Genomic DNA, 19,991 nt, shown 5'->3' with positions numbered 1-19,991 from the left:
AATTAACCAATCAGGTTTCAAACCACACCTGTGCAGTCGATTGGCTTCCTGACAACACCTGAGCGTTCAATCAGCATAAAAGGAATCAAAGACTTAGGTAAAGATGAATTTTGGAAGTCTGTGTTTTGGTCTGATGAGACTAAACTGGAACTGTTTGGGCACATGGATGTGGCGAAGAAAGGGAGAGGCCTTCAACAGTTCCCACAGTTCAGCATGGTGGTGGGTGCATCATGCTGTGGGGAGCCTTGTTCGGGTTCATGGCATCATGAAAAAAAGAAAATTAGGTTGAAATTTTGAGGAATAATATGCAGAAATCTGCTCGTAGTCTATCCTGAGGTCGTCGCTGGGTCTTCCAACGAGACAATGACCCCGAAGCACTCATTGAAATTGGTCCAACAGTTCCTGAAGGATACCAAAACCAAGGTCCTGGAGTGGCCCCCCACAGAGCCCAGACCTCAATCCTGTTGAGAATCTGTGGCGGGTGCTCAGAAACCACGCAATTTGGACCAACTGGAACAATTTGCAATGGAAGAATGGGCCAAAATCCCTCAGGAGACCTGTGCCAACCTAGTGAAGAACTACTCTAAGAGGTTGTTGTCAGCTGTGGCTCAGAAAGGGTTAGATAACACTATTGACTATTAATGGCCAGGGGGCTAATAATTTTGGACGTCTCATTTTTGCCCTTTCTTGTTTCTATTCAGTGCAGCAATAAAATACTCTAATCAAACTTTTGTCTTTGTTATTTTGGAAACAAATGCAACATAAACACTTGTTGTTAATGGTCACTTCCAGAGAAATCGAGAGTTTTGTCTAATTTCACAAGGGGGGCTAATAATTTTGGCCTCGACTGTACAGCATATAGCTTGGTACTATAAAATACTACATTTACAAGTACTAATACGCAAAAAAACAAACTAAAGAAAACTCACTGAAGCCTGCGCGAACTTTACCCAGGAACCCTTTAGCCCCACCTGTGGACGTTCTGTGGTCTAAAACGAAAAAGAGAAAGATACTTTAAGTCAAACATGAACACAAATCAAATAAACTCTTACTGCTTTTTTTGTGTTTTAGAGTCTAAAATCAAAAATGAAAAAGTACACGGACCAGACGTAGTTTCCTTTAGGTCACATGTCAATCAACGTGTATCTGTTGCTCCCATTGGCCGTCGCCTCAAAAGTTGCAACGACTTTAACTTGGGACCGCCCCCCACAGGGTTTTTTTGTTTCCAGCGTCTAAATAAAGTTCCTTGTAAATGATTTCACAACATTTTTACGTTATTGTGGTCGTAAAACATTTTAGTTCCCTAAAATCCAAGGTTTGGAAAACGCAACCGACAGACGTCAACAAGAGCAGCATCTAAACCAAAGTTTTATTTATTCAACCACATAGAAAAATCAACAACAAACAGCGCGTTTGTTTTTTGTGTGTGTTCTGTACAGCAGTGTTTCTCAGACAGTAAAAGTGAGAACATAAGGCACTGAATCTCTACAGAGGTCGATCAAAAGTGAAAGGCAGGAAGAAGAAAAAAACAAAAACAAAAACCACAACAACCCCAGAGGACGTGGAACAAACAAACAGCGTCACGACAAACCTAAATAAAACAAAACAAACGAGATGAAACCAGATTCATAGCAGCACATGAACGTTTTTTTTACATCAGATTTCCCGTTGCTAACTTGTCTCGAAGCTAACTCGTGCTAACAGGAAGCGCTCGCCGTATTTGGTTGAAGCTGTTCAGCTGCGATACATTCAGAGTGTGCAACATGCTAAGATGCTAAGCTCGTAGTTTTTACGCAGCATTCAAGTGATCCAAGAAAATCTGAAAGGAAATCATTTGCCGTCTCGCGCCCCCCCCCCCGTTGTAAATATGAAGCTACCTTCAAAAAATTGATAGCTTAGCTTAGCATAAAGACTTGCTAGCTCGAGTTTAGCTAACGAAATCAATCTACCAACACGTCTGAAGCTCGTTAGAAACACATCAGAGCTGTTTAATATGAAAAAGAAATATAAAATGTGTGGGTTGCTTTATGCTAAGCTACGGCTATTTATCTAAATGTCATTTGATTGGGCTGCTTTACCAGAGTTTTCAGTCCTTATGCTAAGCTAAGTCGCTAATCAGCAAACATTTGTCGTTTACAATCTCCCAAGAGCTCGATAATCTAACTGTTCAGAACTTGTGCTCGTCGATGCTAACGTGCTAAGCTAAGGCGCTGACGAAACAACAAAAAGAACAAAACAAGGATAGTGTTTGTGTTTCTGCTGCAACGAGGACCGCGGCGCGCTCAATACGCACAAACTGGAGTTACGAATTTTCCGTGCAACGCGGCCGCCGGTCCTGCCAGCTCAGCAGAAGAAGAAAAAGAGTGCTAGTATCCTCGGCCCCGCCCCATGTAGGAGGAGTTATACTGGACATAGTTATGCCCCGCCCCCATATCTCCTCCTCCTCCTCCCTGCCTTCTTCTGTACGATCGACTCCTCGCGTCGTGGCCCCCCCTCCCTCTCATTCCACCTCCTCCTCTGTAGCTCCTCCTCTGCCCTCCGCCGTGGTGCAGGTTTCCGGGTTTGAATCCCTCCCCCTCCTCCCAGTCGTCCTCGGTGCTGCAGCCCACGGACAGAGGCTCCGCGGCGTAGCCCGGTGGAGTGTAGGGTTTGTTGTTGGGCTTGAACGGCTTCCGGTGGCCCCGGTACGGAGAGCTGGGGCTGCTGCTGTTGTTGCTGCTGGACTTCATGGTCATGCCCATAGACCCTTGGACATCCTTAACATCTGGATCTGGAACTATCGCAAGCTTAGAGAGAGAGAGAGAGAGAGAGAGAGCAAAGCTTAGCATAATGCTACCACAACGAGTCAATTACTACCACGTGGCTACGTACTATGGGGGTGTTGTTGAGCGGTGGGTCGACCAGCAGCACCGTTCGGGGCAAACTCTCACCGGTGTCTTTCTTGAGGCCTGATGGAGGAAAAAAAAAATAATAATTACAAGCTACGCTAAGTCTGTGAAGGTTCTCAGTCATAAAAAATACACTAAAAGACGCAACTAGACTTGACTTGACGTCTTCAAGGAACTCTACAAGTCCAGTTTTTTGGATAAGCTACACTGGGAACGTTGGCTCCCCCTGGTGGAAGAAGTGAGCAGCAGCATCTCTAATTTACCCGGAATTATTTTGGCTACCAAAATTGGGAGGAACCAACACCGTTCTGTTGTTGTGGCTAGCATTAGCTACAGTAGCAGCACACTTAGAACTCGAGAAACTACTCGGATGAAACATCTTTGAGAACCCTAACCCCCAACCAGCTTGTGAGAACCGAAGAAGCTACTTTCCCTAAAGATTCTCAAAGACGCTTCATCCGAGCAGTTTCTCGAGTTCTAAGTGTGCTGCTAATGTAGCTAATGCTAACAACAACAATGAAAGTAGCCTCTTTGGTTCTCACAGGCCGGTTGGGGGGTAGGGTTTCACCCCCGTTCACACCTTGGTACCACTCATTTGAGACTTAGGACTCAAACAGTATCCTCCAATTACAGGTGAGTATCTGGTTGTTAACAAATGTTCCTATTTGAACACCACCCCTCCCCCACCACCACCACCACTCTTTAAGAACTGAAGACTTAAGTCCAGTTGCCGTTCTTTAGCGTTTTTTGGCGCCCCCTGGTGGAAGAACAAGTAACAGCTTCTCTAATTACTTCATTATTTTTGGTTGACGTACCAAAATTGTGAGAATACATCATCATTCTGTTGTTGTTAGCATTAGCGCTAGGACTCTCCACACGACCAGGGACTCTGATGCGACCATGGCCAAGAATGGGGTCACTGTCGTTGGGGTGAATCCGCTCCATCGAGCCCTGGCCGACCTCTTCAGGGGCGGATGAAGAGTGATACCCCATAGAGGTCGGGGGGAACTGAGGGTACAGCGGGTGTCCTGGGCTCTGACTTGGGTGGTACCCCTGAGATGAGGGTGGGGGCACTGTGTAGGGTTGAGGAGCAGGGGCGGGATACCCAACAGAGTAGCTCGGGTTTCGGGGCGCGGGCATCTGCTGCAGCGGCAGCGAGGGCCCGGGCATCCGATGAGGCGGAGGAGGCTGGTTGACCCCGCGGTGACTGGCCTGGTTTAGGCAGGGTTCACTGGGACGGGGGGCCTCGGCAAGCTGAGCCTCGTACTGAGGAGGCGCTGAAGCCGGAGGGCACTGGGGGGGCGGGTAAGACTCGTGGAGCTTGGAGGGGAAGTTGGGGGGAGGGTAGTGGGGCGAAGGGGAGCGGGAAGTGGGCTTGGGGTGCACGGTGTGGGCCTGCTGCAGGGGGAGGAGGTACATGTAGGGGGCGAACATGGGCATGCAGTAGGCCTGAAAGGAAAGAGCAGAGACTGGGATCAAATACAGAACATACACTCATCAGCCATAACATTAGGACCCCCTTTCCCGCCAAAACTTTGCCATCAAATACAAGCCCTGACCCGTCGAAGCATTGTGTCCGTTCTAGTCTGTTCCTATCACCAGGATGTGTTCTTGCCCCGTACGTTTTATCAAGGTTACATCTTGTGAGGTAACAATCAGGTGTCCCAGAATGCATTTCATGGGCGTCAAGTACACCACCAGAATGACTGTCCCGTGTCCTCCCATCCCCCAGAGACCATAGACGGGAATTGTCAAGTCTAAACAACCAAATACAAAGTCAAGGTGCTTTGGTGTTGATAAAAGCCGATGGACTCCTGTAGACCTGTAAAGGTGGGCTGTTGTATCTGACACCGGGACGTTAGCAGCAGATACTCTGAGTTTAGAGGTTGGGCCGTCGTGGATCAGACTTTTTTTTTGTCCAGAAACATCTCACAGAATCTGGATTGGTTGAGATCTGACTCATTTGGAGGCAACACCTCGAACTTTTTGTTCCTGAACCATCGTTGCTTTGTCACCAAACAATAAAACGATACTACGGGAAACATGTTTCCAACAGTTTCTGAAAGTGGAGAAAATTGATAGCTTAGCTTAGCATAAAGACTTGCTAGCTCGAGTATAGCTAACAAAATCAATCTACCAACACGTCTAAAGCTCGTTAGAAACACATCAGAGCTGTTTAATATGAAAAAGAAATATAAAATGTGTGGTTTGCTTTATGCTTAACATGTTTCCAACAGTTTCTGAAAGTGGAGATGTTGCGTTTTACAGCCAACATGGTGTCCGCCACCGCCAGGGTCTAGTTCACTCCGCCGTGGTCTCAGAACGAATCGGAAATATTTTTGCACGTCTCAAACAACGCCTCCTGCAATTTATGTTGTTCACTAATAAAGGCCGACGTTCCCGCCGCTTTTGAAAACCCGATGTTTGTTCTCTTGATTTTTACAATTATTTACAGAGTTGGTCAAAACCTGAAGGAGACGACTCCAGACGTAACGTGAACTAGCTAAACTTTAGAAGCGCTAGCTAGCAAAGTTAAACTGTTTAATATAAATCAGTTTGATTCGCCGTTATTTAATCGTACATACGTTTCTCCACAGAATAAAACATCTCAACAGCATCATGTATTCATGACGATGAACTGATGAACTCCACAGGACGCTGCTATTTGTCGCTAAATCCAATATTCACGTTATTACAGTAATTTAAAGACGGGCCGAGACAAAACACATGATCTTATTTTATGTGTAGACACATCACACGATGTATAAACAGTTTATAATAGTTTTAATAACAGATCATTATTATTATTAAAGTCTTACCTTGACGCCCAAGTTGAAGAAAAACCTCAAGACGTTGACGTCTGCAGAAGAGAAGAAATGAAATCATGTCATTTTGTGTTTATTTCTGGGTGGACGTAGGACAATCGGCCATAACATTACGACTAGCAAGTTGGGCATTTTGTCCTCAAAAGTTGATAAAAAAAAAATGACCAGACAATCGTCAATAACGATCAACAGTGGTCCAAGGAAGGAGAATAACCAGAAAGAGGAGGAGGAGGAGAAGGGAGGGAAGATGGAAGACGAGGAGGAAGAAGAAGACGAGGAGAACAAGGAAGAGGAAGAAGGAGGAGGAGAAAGAGGAGGAAGAGGCAGAAGGGAAGGTGGAAGAGGAGAAACAGAAAGAGGAACAGGATGAGGAGGACAAGGAGGAAGAGAGGGTGAGAGACAAAGAGGAAGATGAGGAAAACGGTAAAGAGGATAAAGAGGAAGGAGAACAGGAGGAGGAGGAAGAGAAGGAGGAAGAAAATAAGGAAGAGGAAGATGAGGAACAGGAGGAGGAGGAGGAAGAGGAGGGGGAAGAAATAGGAAGAGGAACAGCATGAGAAGGACAAGGAGGAAGAAGAGGAGGAGGAGGAAGAGGAGGGGGAAGAAATAGGAAGAGGAACAGCATGAGAAGGACAAGGAGGAAGAAGAGGAGGAAGAGGATGAGAGGGTGGGAGACAAAGGAAGATGAGGAAAACGGTAGAGGATAAAGAGGAAGGAGAGGAGGAGAAAGAGGAGGAAGAGGAGGAGGAAGAAAAGAAGGAAGAGGAAGATGAGGAACAGGAGGAGGAGAAGTAAGAGGAGGAAGAGGGGGAGGAAGGGAAGGTGGAAGACGAGGAGGAAGAATAGGACGAGGAAGGAGAGTAAGAGGAGGACGAGGAGGAAGAACAGGACTGGCCTCAACAGCCAGGTGGTCCTAATGATACGGCTGACTGCTGTGTACGACTGTTAAACGTACGTAGTGGTCAGATTTAGAAACACTGTGAATCTGTCGGTGAAATAAACGTCGAGTTTATTGTTCTGTGTCGTCCTCAGGTTAAATGTCTCGTTTTGTCTCGTAAGGCCACGGGTAGCGTGTCTCTAAATACGGACCAGACCCCTGGGGACGCCACTTTATGTTGGACTATGTTGGACAAACTGGAGACTTAAATGGAGACAACAGTTTGTTCATAATATTCACTGACTACAAATGCTGTATTTTCCGTCCCACTCACCTTGGGGGAGGTCGTCCCCTGAAGTGCTGGAGGACAAAGACGGCGTTGGGGCAATCTCGCCTTTTGCTCCCTGGGGGAACCCGGGGTACAGAGGGTCCTGGTATAGCTGGGACAGCTGCTGCACCGGAACCGCTCCGGGGATGGACTGAGGGTGAGGAAGGGGAGGGGGAGGCTGTAATTGTGCATGGTGAGGAGGGTGCTCGGGGTGAGGCGGGTGCTCGGGGTGAGGAGGAGGGTGCTCGGGGTGAGGAGGGTGCTCGGGGTGAGGAGGAGGGTGCTCGGGGTGAGGAGGAGGGTGCTCGGGGTGAGGAGGCGCTTCATTCGGAGTCTGGGTGTTGTCATATTGGGGAGAGGGATGAGTCGGGGGTGCGGAGAGAGAAAGGGAGGCAGGATACGGGAGTTGGGAGGGGTGAGGAGGCAGCATGTTGGGGTGAGAATGGGAGCCCTGTGAGGTGTGGGGGTAGGAAGCTCCCTGGGGTTGAGGGGGCTGGATGTGGGTCACCCCAGACTGGGGCTGGAGGTGGGATTGTGGTGCAGAGGAGGATTCAACGTCGCTCTGAGGAATCTGGACTTGTGGGAGAGGAGCTCGACTTTGGGTTTGGATGGGAGGTAAAGTGGGCGGGGCTTGTTTCTCAGGCTGGGACACAGAGATCTGGTCCTGGTTCTGGTTCTGGTTCTGGGACAGAGACGTCTGAAACGTCTGAGATGCTGAAAGACTGTCTCCAGGATTTGGCAAAGAATCTGAAATAAAAGAGGACACAAGGCGTTAGCTTTCAGTCAGGAAATATTAGCTAGGAAGCTAAGAAGAGCTAATAATAGCTAGGAAGCACTACTATTAGCTGGAAGGCTAGCAAGAGCTACTATTAGCTGGAAGGCTAGCAAGAGCTACTATTAGCTGGAAGGCTAGGAAGAGCTACTATTAGCTTGATTGTTCAGAAGGGCTACTATTAGCTGGGAGGCTAAGAAGAGCTACTGTTAGCTGGGAGGCTAAGAAGAGCTACTGTTAGCTGGGAAGCTAGGAAGAGCTACTATTAGCTGGGAGGCTAAGAAGAGCTACTGTTAGCTGGGAAGCTAGGAAGAGCTACTATTAATTCAATTCAATTCAATTCAATTCAGCTGGGAAGCTAGGAAGAGCTACTGTTAGCTGGGAAGCTAGGAAGAGCTACTATTAGCTGGGAAGCTAGGAAGAGCTACTGTTAGCTGGGAAGCTAGGAAGAGCTACTATTAGCTGGGAGGCTAAGAAGAGCTACTGTTAGCTGGGAAGCTAGGAAGAGCTACTATTAGCTGGGAAGCTAGGAAGAGCTACTATTAGCTGGGAAGCTAGGAAGAGCTACTGTTAGCTGGGAAGCTAGGAAGAGCTACTGTTAGCTGGGAAGCTAGGAAGAGCTACTGTTAGCTGGGAAGCTAGGAAGAGCTACTGTTAGCTGGGAAGCTAGGAAGAGCTACTTTTAGCTGGGAGGCTAAGAAGAGCTACTGTTAGCTGGGAGGCTAGGAAGAGCTACTGTTAGCTGGGAGGCTAGGAAGAGCTACTATTAGCTGGGAGGCTAAGAAGAGCTACTGTTAGCTGGGAGGCTAGGAAGAGCTACTGTTAGCTGAGAGGCTAGGAAGAGCTACTGTTAGCTGGGAGGCTAGGAAGAGCTACTGTTAGCTTGGTGGCTAGGCTAGGAAGAAACTCATTACTAATAGTTCACAGTGTTTTCTTACTTTGTGCTGGAGCCGGCGGAGACTCTTGGACAGTTGGACGAACGAGAGACGAGGAGGAGGAGGAGGAGGGTGGTGGACTAGGGGAGTGGAAGATGGGTGGAGAGAACCGGGTGAAGCTCTGTGCAGCGGTGGGAGAAGGAGCAATGGGAGCGATGAAGGTGGGAGGAGGAGGTGGAGGGGAGGCAGCAGGAAGTTTAGAGGAGGAGGAGGAGGAAGAAGAGGAAGAAGAGGAGGCGGGGGGAGCAGCAGCAGGGAGAACAGCCGAGACGAAGGTGAAGGGAGTGGAGGAAGGTGGGATGGGGTGAGGAGGAGGAGGAGAAGGAGAAGTCGGTGGAGCGGCGGCCGTGTTGGCGCCCACGTTGGCGGCCACGTTGGGGGCCACGTTGGCGCCCATGTTGGCGGCCACGTTGGGGGCCATGTTGGCGGCCACGTTGGCGGCCACGTTGGGGGCCACGTTGGGGGCCACGTTGGGGGCCACGTTGGGGGCCACGGGCTCCTTTACGGAGTCTGAGGATGGAGCAGCAGGAGGTTTGGAGGTTGTAGTTGTTGGTGCAGAAGGAGCAGTAGTGATGGTCAGAGGAGGAGAGGAAGAGGAGGACGGCTTGTCTCCAGCAGAGGGAGACGACGCTCTGACGTCCTCAACTGGACTCTTCTGTAGAAGGACGAGGAGACGAGGAGACGTCAGACGTTTTTTTACTGATCAACCATAAAACTTTTAGCTGGAACCTGAACTCACCGTCTTGCTCCTCTGAGATCTCCTCTTCTCTCCTCCCTTCTTCTTCCCTCCTTCAGTCTGAGAATCGGAGATGGGGGGGGAGATCAAACGGTTACCATGGAGACAACAACAAAACGATGTGATCTAGATAAACATGTGTCCACATCAAAACATCAACCACTGTAGAAGATTAGTGACGAGGAGGAGCATCACGTCTACTGGAGACAGAAGAGGAGGAGGAGGAGGAGGAGGAGGAGAAAGAGGAGGAAAACGTAAGGAGGAGATGAAGGAGGAGGGGGAGAAAGAGGAAGAAGAAGGAGGAGGAGGAGGAGGAGAAAGAGGGAGGAGGAGAAAGAGGAAGAAGGAGGAGGAGGAGAAAGAGGAAGAAGAAGGAAGGAGGAGGAGGAAAAAGAAGGAGGAGAAGAAAGAGGAAGAAAAAGAAGGAGGAGGATGAGGAGAAGGAGGAGGAGGAGGAGGAAAAAGAAAGAGGAAGAAGGAGGAGGAGGAGGAGAAAGAGGAGGAAAACGTAAGGAGAAGATGAAGGAGGAGGGGGAGAAAGAGGAAGAAGACGGAAGAAGAAGGAGGAGGAGGAGAAAGAGGAAGAAGGAGGAGGAGGAGAAAGAGGAAGAAGAAGGAAGGAGGAGGAGGAAAAAGAAGGAGAAGAAAGAGGAAGAAAAAGAAGGAGGAGGATGAGGAGAAGGAGGAGGAGGAGGAGGAAAAAGAAAGAGGAAGAAGGAGGAGGAGGAGGAGGAGGAGGAGAAAGAGGAGGAAAACGTAAGGAGGAGATGAAGGAGGAGGGGGAGAAAGAGGAAGAAAAAGAAGGAGGAGGATGAGGAGGAAAAAGAAAGAGGAAGAAGGAGGAGGAGGAGGAGGAGGAGGAGAAAGAGGAGGAAAACGTAAGGAGGAGATGAAGGAGGAGGGGGAGAAAGAGGAGAGAAGGAAGAAGAAGAAGGAGGAGGAGGAAGAAGACGGAAGAAGAAGGAGGAGGAGGAGGAGGAGAAGAAAGAGAAAAAGTGTCTCCTCCTCCTCCTCCACTCCTGAATGTCCTAGAAGACAACCAAGATGTCTCCAACGTCTCCATCTTTAGTTTTTCTACCCTGATGTCCACTCATTGGTAGATGATTAGTAGTGGTTACCACGGTTACCACCACACCCTCCTCCTCCTCCTCCTCCTCCTCCTCCTCCAGGAGGTGTTTTTGTCCACTCACCCCCAGAGCAGGGAAGCTGTACTCGTCTCTGAGCTGGATCTCCACCAGCGCCACGTTCCTCTCCTCCTCCTCTTTGGCCAGTCGCTGCTCCTCCGTCAGACCGAACGCCGACTCCAGAGAACCCGTCGACTTCCTGAGGGTCAAAGGTCAAAGGTCAATCACTGTAGAAGATTACTGATGAAGAGGAGCACCACATCCACTGGAGACAGGAGGAGGAGGAGGAGAAAGGGTGTGGAATAGAGGAAGAGGAGGAACAGAGGAAGAGGATGATGAGAAGGAGGAGAAAAATAAAGAGGACGTGGAAAAGGAAGAGGAGGGAGAAGAGAAGGAGGAGGAGAAGATGAAGAATGACAAGGAGGGGAAGGAGAAGAAGGAGTTAGAGGAGTAAAAGGTGGAGGAATAGAGGAAAAGGAAGAAGAGAAGGAGGAGGAAGAGGAGGAGGAGAAAAATTAAGAAGACAAGGAAGAGGGGGAGGAATAGTGGAAGAGGAAGTTGGGAAGGAGGAGGAAGAGGAGGAGAGAAATGAAGAGGAAAAGGAAAAGGAAGAGGAGGAAGAAAAGAGAAGGAACTAGAAGATGAAGAGAGAGGAGGAAGATGACGAGAAGAAAAAGGGCAAGAAGGAGGACAAAGAGATGAGAGCAGACAAAGAAAAGAGCAAAGGAGATGAGGAGACGGAAGGAGGAGGCGCAAGAGAAGAAGAAGGAGGACGAAGACGTAGGAGGAGAAGTGGGAAAAGAAAAGGAGGAGTAGAAGCAGTCGGAGGATAACGACATAGAAAGAGAAAAAGAAAGGAGGAAGGAAAAGGAAACACCAGAAGAACCACCGTCCGCCATTTTGGTTCCTACCACCTGAATCACCGTGGCGACAGCGGACTTTTATCATCAGTGACAGTTTATCGGTTTCAAAGAGACGAAGAGCTGCAGCTGTTCTATATTTATGTTACCCTTAAGAATATACAAGAGGGTTACCACGGCAACCAGTGCCGGGACCGTCCACCAGAGGACAAACTGTCCTCCTCAAAGACACGGGACGACCAGAGGAACACGTGATTTAACTGGCCTCACACCGACCTGCTGGGTTTGGGCGCTCCACCCGTCTCCTCGGCGGCGGCCTGCGGCGGCCAGGAGTTCTGCTTCTGCACGCGCCCGCCGGACCCCGCCGCCGTCGCCTGGGAAACAGAAGAGGGCGCGGCCTGGGCGGACTTCCCCCTTCCTCTCCCCTTGCCCCTTTCCTCCCACTCTAAAGGAGAGAGAGAGAGAGTTTTTATGATCTGCACCAGATTAAAAACGGTTTGATAAATGTGCGTCCACTACCTCCATGGCCGTTGCTGAGCCTCTTGTCTCGGTTGACCACGGCGGTCCAGTTGCCCTCGCCGCTGGGAGGACGAAGGTTCCACAGAGGGACCTGTCTGGAAAACACAACGGCAACGAGTCAAACACAGCAACTAGAGGACGACTAGATAAGCGGTGTAGCATTAGTGCTGTTCAGGTGACTTACTTCCTGCCCAGATCCTCTATATAAACGGTCACTGGGCCGTTGTTGGGAGGCACCTCTTTGATGGTGGCGTTGTAGCTCCGCCCACTGCTGTTGAGTTGCACCTGAAGATCATGCCCAAAGAAGTTAGAAGACATAGACAACCAATCACAAACACACACATAAGGTCCCATTCAGAGCCTAAATGTCCTGTGTTCACACCTGACATTAAAATGTGTCTCCAGTCAGCATCTCCAATCTGATCTCACTCTGTCTGAATGTCTCTAATGGGTCTCCACCTACTGCTGTCTCAGAACCATGAACAGCTGTTTGTTGTGTGTGCACCATGACTTGGGGAGATGATACATGTTTTGGAACAACCTGTAAAGTCTTTCTCGGTTTCTGTTCTGAAACAACGGCAGATTGTGATCCATGGTTCTGAAAAAACGGCAGAAAGAAATCCATGGTTCTGAAACAACGGCAGAAAGTGATCCATGGTTCTAAAACAACGGCAGAAAGAGATCCATGGTTCTGAAACAACAGCAGAAAGAAATCCATGGTTCTGAAACAATGGCAGAAAGAAATCCACGGTTCTGAAACAACGGCAGAAAGAGATCCATGGTTCTGAAACAACGGCAGAAAGAGATCCATGGTTCTGAAACAACAGCAGAAAGAAATCCATGGTTCTGAAACAACGGCAGAAAGTGATCCACAGTTCTGAAACAACGGCAGAAAGAGATCCATGGTTCTGAAACACTGGCAGAAAGAAATCCATGGTTCTGAAACACTGGCAGAAAGAAATCCATGGTTCTGAAACACCGGCAGAAAGTGATCCATGGTTCTGAAACACTAGCAGAAAGAGATCCATGGCATGGTTCTGAAACAGCAGCAGAAAGAAATCCACGGTTCTGAAACAACAGCAGAAAGAAATCCATGGTTCTGAAACACCAGCAGAAAGTGATCCATGGTTCTAAAACAAGGGCAGAAAGAAATCCATGGTTCTGAAACAACGGCAGAAAGTTATCCATGGTTCTGAAACAGCAGCAGAAAGAAATCCACGGTTCTGAAACAACGGCAGAAAGAAATCCACGGTTCTGAAACACCGGCAAATAATGATGCATTGTTTTGAAACAGCAGCTGTAACAATACTCTACTGCTCTCCAAATGACGTCGGTGATTATTTACATACAGAGCGAGAAACTGAGATTAGACCTGGAGACACATTTTAATCCCAGTTGTAAACACACGCAATTAAAGCTGGAACCTTGCAACCCTATAACTAAACATTAATACCAGGTGGAAACGAGGCTAAGAGACACAAACACACCTGGCAGTGGTCTCCTACAGTAAAATGCATCCCAGCAGCGATACAGTAGTCCATCTTCTGTTGGGCTAAAAGAGGAAACAGAGAAAAATGTATAATTATGATTTAAGTATTTAAACAACCTCCTTACTTCCACATTGTTATAATCCACTAATTTCTGTCTGACTGACTTCGTTTTCCAGATTAAACTTCATCCACACAACAGAAAACGTTTGATTTTGGTTCCTCTTCTTGTTTATTTTCTGGCTCGGCTGAAGCCTGATACTGAAGTAATCACTTCAAAAATACCTGGATCGGCCTCGATACCGATCGTGACATAACTACCTCCAATACACCATTTTATCTTTTAAAGACATTCCTTCACCTCACCTTTCTTGGTCTTGATCCAGACGTCGTACTCAACGTTTCTGAGCAGAGTCGGGTTCAGAGATCGCTTCACCCTCTCAGGCAGCTGCCGGCCACGGCCGCGACCCTGGAACCAGAACAGAACAGATTATACGTCAGCGGGCGCAGCAGGAAGTTCGACAAGCGTGTTCGATGAAGCGTCTGATCGTTACCCTGTAGCTCTGGCCGTTGGACCTCGTAGAAGTCGAGCTTGTTCCGTTTTCCACCCTGATTCATAAAGAAAACACAAAATACATTTACTAGAGTTGGCTGCGTCTTTTTTTGCGTCTTTTTTTTTTACCAGTCGGGTTAGATATATAACCTGGAGAACCTTCACAGACATAGAGTCGGTCTTCTTGATAAAATAAGGAGCCACTCTAATAGTCATCAGCTCTTGGGTGAATTAAAAACCTCCACCTTCTCTTCACTACTGGGGTCAATATTCATTTAAAGTGAGTTGACGTGTTTCCTACCACAGCGCTTCGCCCGTTTCCAGGTCGGAGTCGTCGCTGCTGGCGCAGGCGGCCATGTTGTCGTCAATCAGGTTGTGGGACGGTCGGCCGGTCCGACTCAACGTGCCCCGGTCCACCTTAAACACGCCTTCATACAGCAGCTCGTACAGGATGGCTGCAGGAGACGCACACGTTTATCAGACTTCACCATACGTAAGATTCATTCATTCAATCATCTTCTGTAACCGCTTGTCCTGTGAAGGGTCGTTGAGTTGGAGCCTATCCCAGCTGTCATTGGGAAAGAAGCGGGGTCCACCCTGGACAGGTCTCCAGTCTATCACAGAGAGACACTCACACCTATGGCCAATTTAGAATCACCAATGAACCTAACCAGCATGTCTTTGGACGGTGGGAGGAAGCTGGAGAACCTGAGAGAACCCACGCAGACGCAGGGAGAACATGCAAACTCCACACAGAAAGGAACCAGATGGACCTTGGATTAGAACCAAGAACCTTCTTGCTGTGAGACATCAGTGTTAACCACCACACCACGGTGCCGCCCACACAAGTAAGATAAAAACACAAATATTCAAACTCACACTGGCACAGAGCAGCGTTCTTAATGTGATTGATGGGATAAACGCTGTCGTAGTGATTCCCGTTCAGGAAACACAACAGCACCTGAGAGACAGAGACGACAGGGTTCAAGGAAATAAGTCACATCGTCTGGTAATAAAAAGCAAATAAGGGAAAGTTCAATGAACGTAACGGCGAAAACAAACTTTACAGGTGATTACATTTAGCCAGTTAAAAAATTATGGATTTTCTCAGATTTCAGATTTGCATAATTTTTCTAAACTTCTGAAGATAATTATTTAAGAAATGAATGAGATTAATGTTTCATTTTGTGTTTTTAATACTTCTACAGCAGATTATTATAAAAACCACAAATAGTGAATCAGTCTGGACTTCAGGAGCTGGACGTGTTCAGTCGGTCTCACCTCGTCCTTGAAGCTGTTGTCTGTGATGTTGACGGCCGGTTTGCCGGGTTCCTGGAAGATCAGAAAGTCCCTCCTACGGAAAGACAAAGAGAGGCGACGCTCGTAAGTACGCATATTAGTTTATGGCAGCGTTGGACGACCAGAACATTTCTGGAGTAGAGAACACAAGGTACCAGCTACCCTCTCCACACTACATTAACTCTGACAGAAAGATTTATTGGACTGAATCCAGTCGACTCTAGGAGAAGACAAGGAAAGACAAGGACAGACTTTAGGAAGCTACAGGAGACAAACTCAAGGACATTTAAGAGATATTTAAAGATCGTGACTTGACTTCTATCTACCGCTGTTTCAGAACTACAAACAGTTGAGTAGGTGGTCTGTCAATGAGCCCAGGACGTTACGATCAAAGGAACGTGGTCACAAGCGTCCCAGACCACCTCTAAGTGACTGGACTGGACCTCAACTGCGTCCTCAATCCGTCTTGTCTGTACTTTTAAGGCTCATTTAAGCTACTGCGGGACATGGAAGTGGAGGAGTTCAAGTATCTCTGGGTCTTGTTCACGAGTGAGGGTAGGAGGGAGCGGGAGATCGACAGGTGGATCGGGGTGGCATCTGCAGTGATGCGGATGCTTAACCGGTCCGACGTGGTGAAGAGAGAGCTAAGCCGAAAGGCGAAGCTCTCAATTTACCGGTCGATCTACGTCCCAATCCTCACCTATGGTCATGAACTTTGGGTAATGACTGAAAGAACAAGATCACGAATACAAGCGGCCGAAATGAGTTTCCTTTGTAGGGTGGCCGGGCTCAGCCTTAGAGATAGGGTAAGGAGCTCGGACATACGGGAGGAGCTCAGAGTAGAACCGATGCTCCTCCACGTCAAGAGGAGTCAGTTGAGGTGGCTAGGGCATCTGGTAAGGCTGCCTCCCGGACGCCTCCCGGGAGAGGTGTTTCGGGCATGTCCCACGGGGCCGACCCAGGACACGATGGAGGGATTATATCTCTCGTCTGGCCTGGTAACGCCTGGGGGTTCCTCCGGAGGAGCTGGCTGAAGTGGCTGGGGAGAGGGCTGTCTGGGCTTCCCTGCTGAAGCTGCTGCCCCTGCGACCCGGACCCGGATAAGCGGAAGAAGAAGAACATGGACGGCGTAACCTACGTACGTAGCCTACGCCGGCGATCGTCAGACACTAGTCGCGCTGTGTCTTTTTTACCAGTCGGGTTAATTTTTGTTTCTACTTCCTGCTTCACCTTCAACAACGGCGACTGAAACTTTTGCCGAAATTTCGCCGAAGACGAGTCGTACAAATGTTTGTAACTCTGAACCTCCTCAGTTAATCTTTCCTCCATGTGCTCCATCTTTATTGATCCAAAACAATCAATTGCAGAAAATTGCAGCGACGGAGAAGCAGCCGGAAATAGTAAAGAGGAAATGCGCTACTACCAAGTGGACCAATCACAGCTCTTGAGGTCTGTGTCGCGTAGTTACATTTTTGGGGAGGTGGACGTCACGAAGTCTAAATTGCCTATAACTCGGCCACATGTGACCGGATCACTCAGGTCGCTGTATCTCTTTCACAACTAAGTAAAACTGCTTTTAGATTCAGGAAGTCAGTAGCAATAACCGGCCCTTAAATGTCTCCAGGAAGTCACCCGTCCCGACAAATACAACAAAGAAAGACAAGGAAAGACTTTATGAACCTACAGGAGACCACCTTTAGGACATTTAACATCAGATTGGCCGACGCTGAATATTAAAAGAACCAAATATCATCCAGAAAGTTTACTCACTTGTACATGACAGCCAGAGCGTTGATCTCCACCTCGCCGACCCATTGCTGCAAAAACAAGAGATTATTCTGAATAAAAGCAAATTAAAAAAACTGCAGGATGACGGTGTGAGGCAACGATAGAGGGCTTACCTGCGGGTCCCGGAGCTTGAACAGGTAATCCTCAAAGTCACCTTCAATAAACTAGAAGAGGAGGAAGAGGAGGCGCAAGGATGATGAAATCCAATGAGGAAGAAGAAGAGGAAGAGCTCTGCTTCAACGTCTATTTCTAAGTCTAAGCTATAGTTATTTATTTATTAATAACTATAAATAAACCTTGGTTATATTACTCTACGTACCGCCTCGTAGCTGTCTCTGTTCTGCTTCAGGAACTCCACACACTGGGCCCGAACTTTAGTGTGAAGGCTCTGGCAGTGCAGCACCTGGTGCACAGGGTCAAAGGTCAACGAGTAAAACTAAATTATACTCCGGAAATAAACACACACACACATTATAATAAAAACACAAAATATCAGATTTAGATCAAGTAAGGGGTTTAAAAAAATGCACTGAATCTTAAACCCACACAGGTAATCGTTTTATCTTTATGTGCCGGAGGTCCGTTTAGAAAAGCTTGAATTTAACGTTATTCGGGGATTAAAGTTTAAAAAACGCTCGAGTTTAGCTTTAGGGTTTACACGACAGCAATGGCAGTGAGGCTAGCTTTCATTCGGCTAACATTAGACACTTGCTAGCATGCCTCAGCACAACAAACAAGCCCAGGTCTGTCACCTGTGCTCACGGGGCTAGCTAGGGAGGAAACTTAGCGCGCTGCTTGTTTTCTGCTCCATTCGCTCTTAGCCGCTCTACCTGCTCGGCGACAGCCCGGAACAGGCAGGACCCGTCTTTGGCTATCTTCTTGCGCTGGTAGCCGAGCGATTTCAAGTAGTCATCCATCAATTTTTCAACTCCTCTCTCCTCGTTTCCCTGCATGCTTCCGCCGCTGTCCATGCTAGCGGGCGTTAGCCGCTAACAGCTAGCTGGCGAGCGACGCTACCTGCGCGTTTGACGGCTCGGACGGACGGCTAACGGGCGAAAACTTTAGCACACCGCGGGGTGAAAAGTCGTCAATATCGCTCCCGAGGAGTGTCAAATAACGACATCCGAGAACTCGATGGCGCCCGAGACAACAACAACAACAGTTTCCAGTTTCGTTTTCCAGGAAGCCCTGCTCATCCCAGCTAGGGTACTCCTCCTGTTTGTCATAAAGTGAAAGTACTACAGTCAATATTAGCTCGCAGGCTAACAGCTAGCGCCACGCCCCCTTCTTCTTCTTCGTCTCTCTCTACGGCGTCAAGTTCAGTCTGCGATGCAGCTTCAACGGAGCGTTTCCTGTTTTACAACAAAATAAAAGCTTCTATTTACGTTACCGCGTCGTGATGTCCGTTACAAGAAGATAATACAATTTAAAAATACAATTTAAAAAATAGTTTCCAGTTTAAATAAAACAGAATTAGTGAGTTATTTAATTCAAAGAAACTTTTTAAATAGCAGCCATACTACGATCACGCAGAACTTCCGGTGTCGTACCGGCGCGTGACGCTATACTTTCAATATAAAAGCCGCGAATATGGTTTAAAACTATAGCCAAAAAAATGTAAATAAATAAATAAATAAAAGAAAAAAATATGAAATTATGAAAAAACATAACAAATTCAAAGTAGAATATATATTATATTAATTTAATTAAACTCTAGATCTGAGCAGGAAACCAGAAAGAGAACATATACGTACAGTTTAAAGAAATAAGGATAAAAATTTATTTCTTCAACTAATTTAATGATTTAAATATATCTATAATTCAACGTTTGCAGCTACTTGTACTAAAGTCTTTGCCTTTTCTCGTAAAATGACTCACGTCCGTCTATTTCAAGCTGCTACGTGACACTAACATGTCACTTTTCAAATATTTGTTTGTTGCAAGAACAAAAGGGTTTGACTAATTTCATCAACAAATATATATGTAAATAATTAAAAGTACTCAGCTAATGTTCTTGAAGCATTGAGGATTTCTAAGATGACTGTTATTTGAAACAATCGATATATTTTGCTGTAGAATAATGAAGTAAATGGGATGCTTTTACTCTGTCTTTATTCCTTGAGTCTCGTTTTCCCTCAGCCTCTCCTCCTCTGGCCTTCTGCGGTTCCTCCATCTCTTCCTGTGGCTGGCAGCATTATTGATTTTCAGTCCTGGAGCAGAGAGAAGCTGGGTGTTGGCTAACACTGCGTCCATGTGACCGCTCATCTGGATTCAGCTCACAGACTTCCTGTTATTCCTTCATTAATCTCCTTAAAAATCAAGTTTGAGGTTTTTACATAACACTTATATTACATTACACGTCACATATCTATCAGCATCTTGCGCGGTATTGTAAAAAAAAAAAGTAATTTTCTACATATAGTAGTACATTAAAGTTATTTTTTAGAGTTAAAACAATCACAAAATGCTGATGACTCATCATGCACGTGTGGGCGGTTCTAATTTGGCATCCAATGAAATGCTTTCCTCCCTCCCCCTGCTTTGGTTCTCAGTTTGAACATGTGTGGGTGGGGCTTACTCAGGCCACTGCAGCCGACCAATCAGAGCAGACTCGGGGGGTCGCAGACTTCCTAGTTTTGTTTATACAGTAAAGATATAGAAACAAACAGCGTCATGTTAGCCGCTACACGACAATAGCAGCTCAGCACCGACTCCAACTTTCCGACTCTGAAGCTATTTAGCAACAAACGTGAAACTGATGTGGATTTTCTCACCTAGTGACAGTGTCCCCCAGCGCCTCCTTCAGACCTGGTAGGAGCACATGGAGCCGACGGATCGACACGTACTGTTGTTTCAGAACAATGAACAGCTCTGTTTGTTTGCAGTCTGATCAGAAATGTCCAGCTTAACCAGCAGGTGTGAAGACATCCAGGACATGCTTGACAGATCTGGTCTCAGTTCACACATGGAGAGGTGGTCTGGGACACATGTGACCTCTTT

General features: G+C 47.4%; 1 protein-coding gene across 1 annotated transcript; it reads right to left on the bottom strand.

Annotated features, from left to right (window-relative positions):
• Positions 1 to 1,357: 1,357 nt before the first annotated feature.
• Positions 1,358 to 18,234, bottom strand: otud4 (OTU deubiquitinase 4). Its single transcript, XM_084565703.1, has 21 exons — positions 17,822 to 18,234; positions 17,311 to 17,394; positions 17,105 to 17,155; positions 16,974 to 17,020; positions 15,186 to 15,258; positions 14,784 to 14,865; positions 14,206 to 14,359; positions 13,906 to 13,960; positions 13,718 to 13,820; positions 13,352 to 13,416; positions 12,049 to 12,149; positions 11,865 to 11,959; positions 11,622 to 11,790; positions 10,552 to 10,684; positions 9,365 to 9,421; positions 8,629 to 9,280; positions 6,925 to 7,665; positions 5,708 to 5,748; positions 3,704 to 4,337; positions 2,872 to 2,948; positions 1,358 to 2,786 (listed from the first exon to the last, which is right to left on the bottom strand). The coding sequence occupies exons 1-21, from the start codon at positions 17,960 to 17,962 to the stop codon at positions 2,367 to 2,369; spliced, it is 3,975 nt and encodes a 1,324-aa protein (XP_084421829.1). The 5' UTR covers positions 17,963 to 18,234; the 3' UTR covers positions 1,358 to 2,366.
• Positions 18,235 to 19,991: the final 1,757 nt, after the last annotated feature.

This window comes from Chelon labrosus, assembly GCF_963514085.1.
Source record: "Chelon labrosus genome assembly, chromosome: 1".
Lineage (NCBI taxonomy): Eukaryota > Metazoa > Chordata > Actinopteri > Mugiliformes > Mugilidae > Chelon > Chelon labrosus.
The sequence above is the reverse complement of the archived record's forward strand: the minus strand, read 5'-3'. Positions and strand labels throughout refer to the sequence as shown.

What these genes read in the sequence shown, in the direction of transcription:
- otud4 (XM_084565703.1), bottom strand. Translation starts at nt 17,962, where the DNA reads ATGGACAGCGGCGGAAGCATGCAGGGAAACGAGGAGAGAGGAGTTGAA. An exon ending in GAAACGGGCGAAGCGCTGTG is followed by an intron (nt 13,961 to 14,205) that starts GTAGGAAACACG and finishes TTTATGAATCAG; the next exon opens with GGTGGAAAACGGAACAAGCT. An exon ending in GGAGCGCCCAAACCCAGCAG is followed by an intron (nt 10,685 to 11,621) that starts GTCGGTGTGAGG and finishes TTTGACCCTCAG; the next exon opens with GAAGTCGACGGGTTCTCTGG.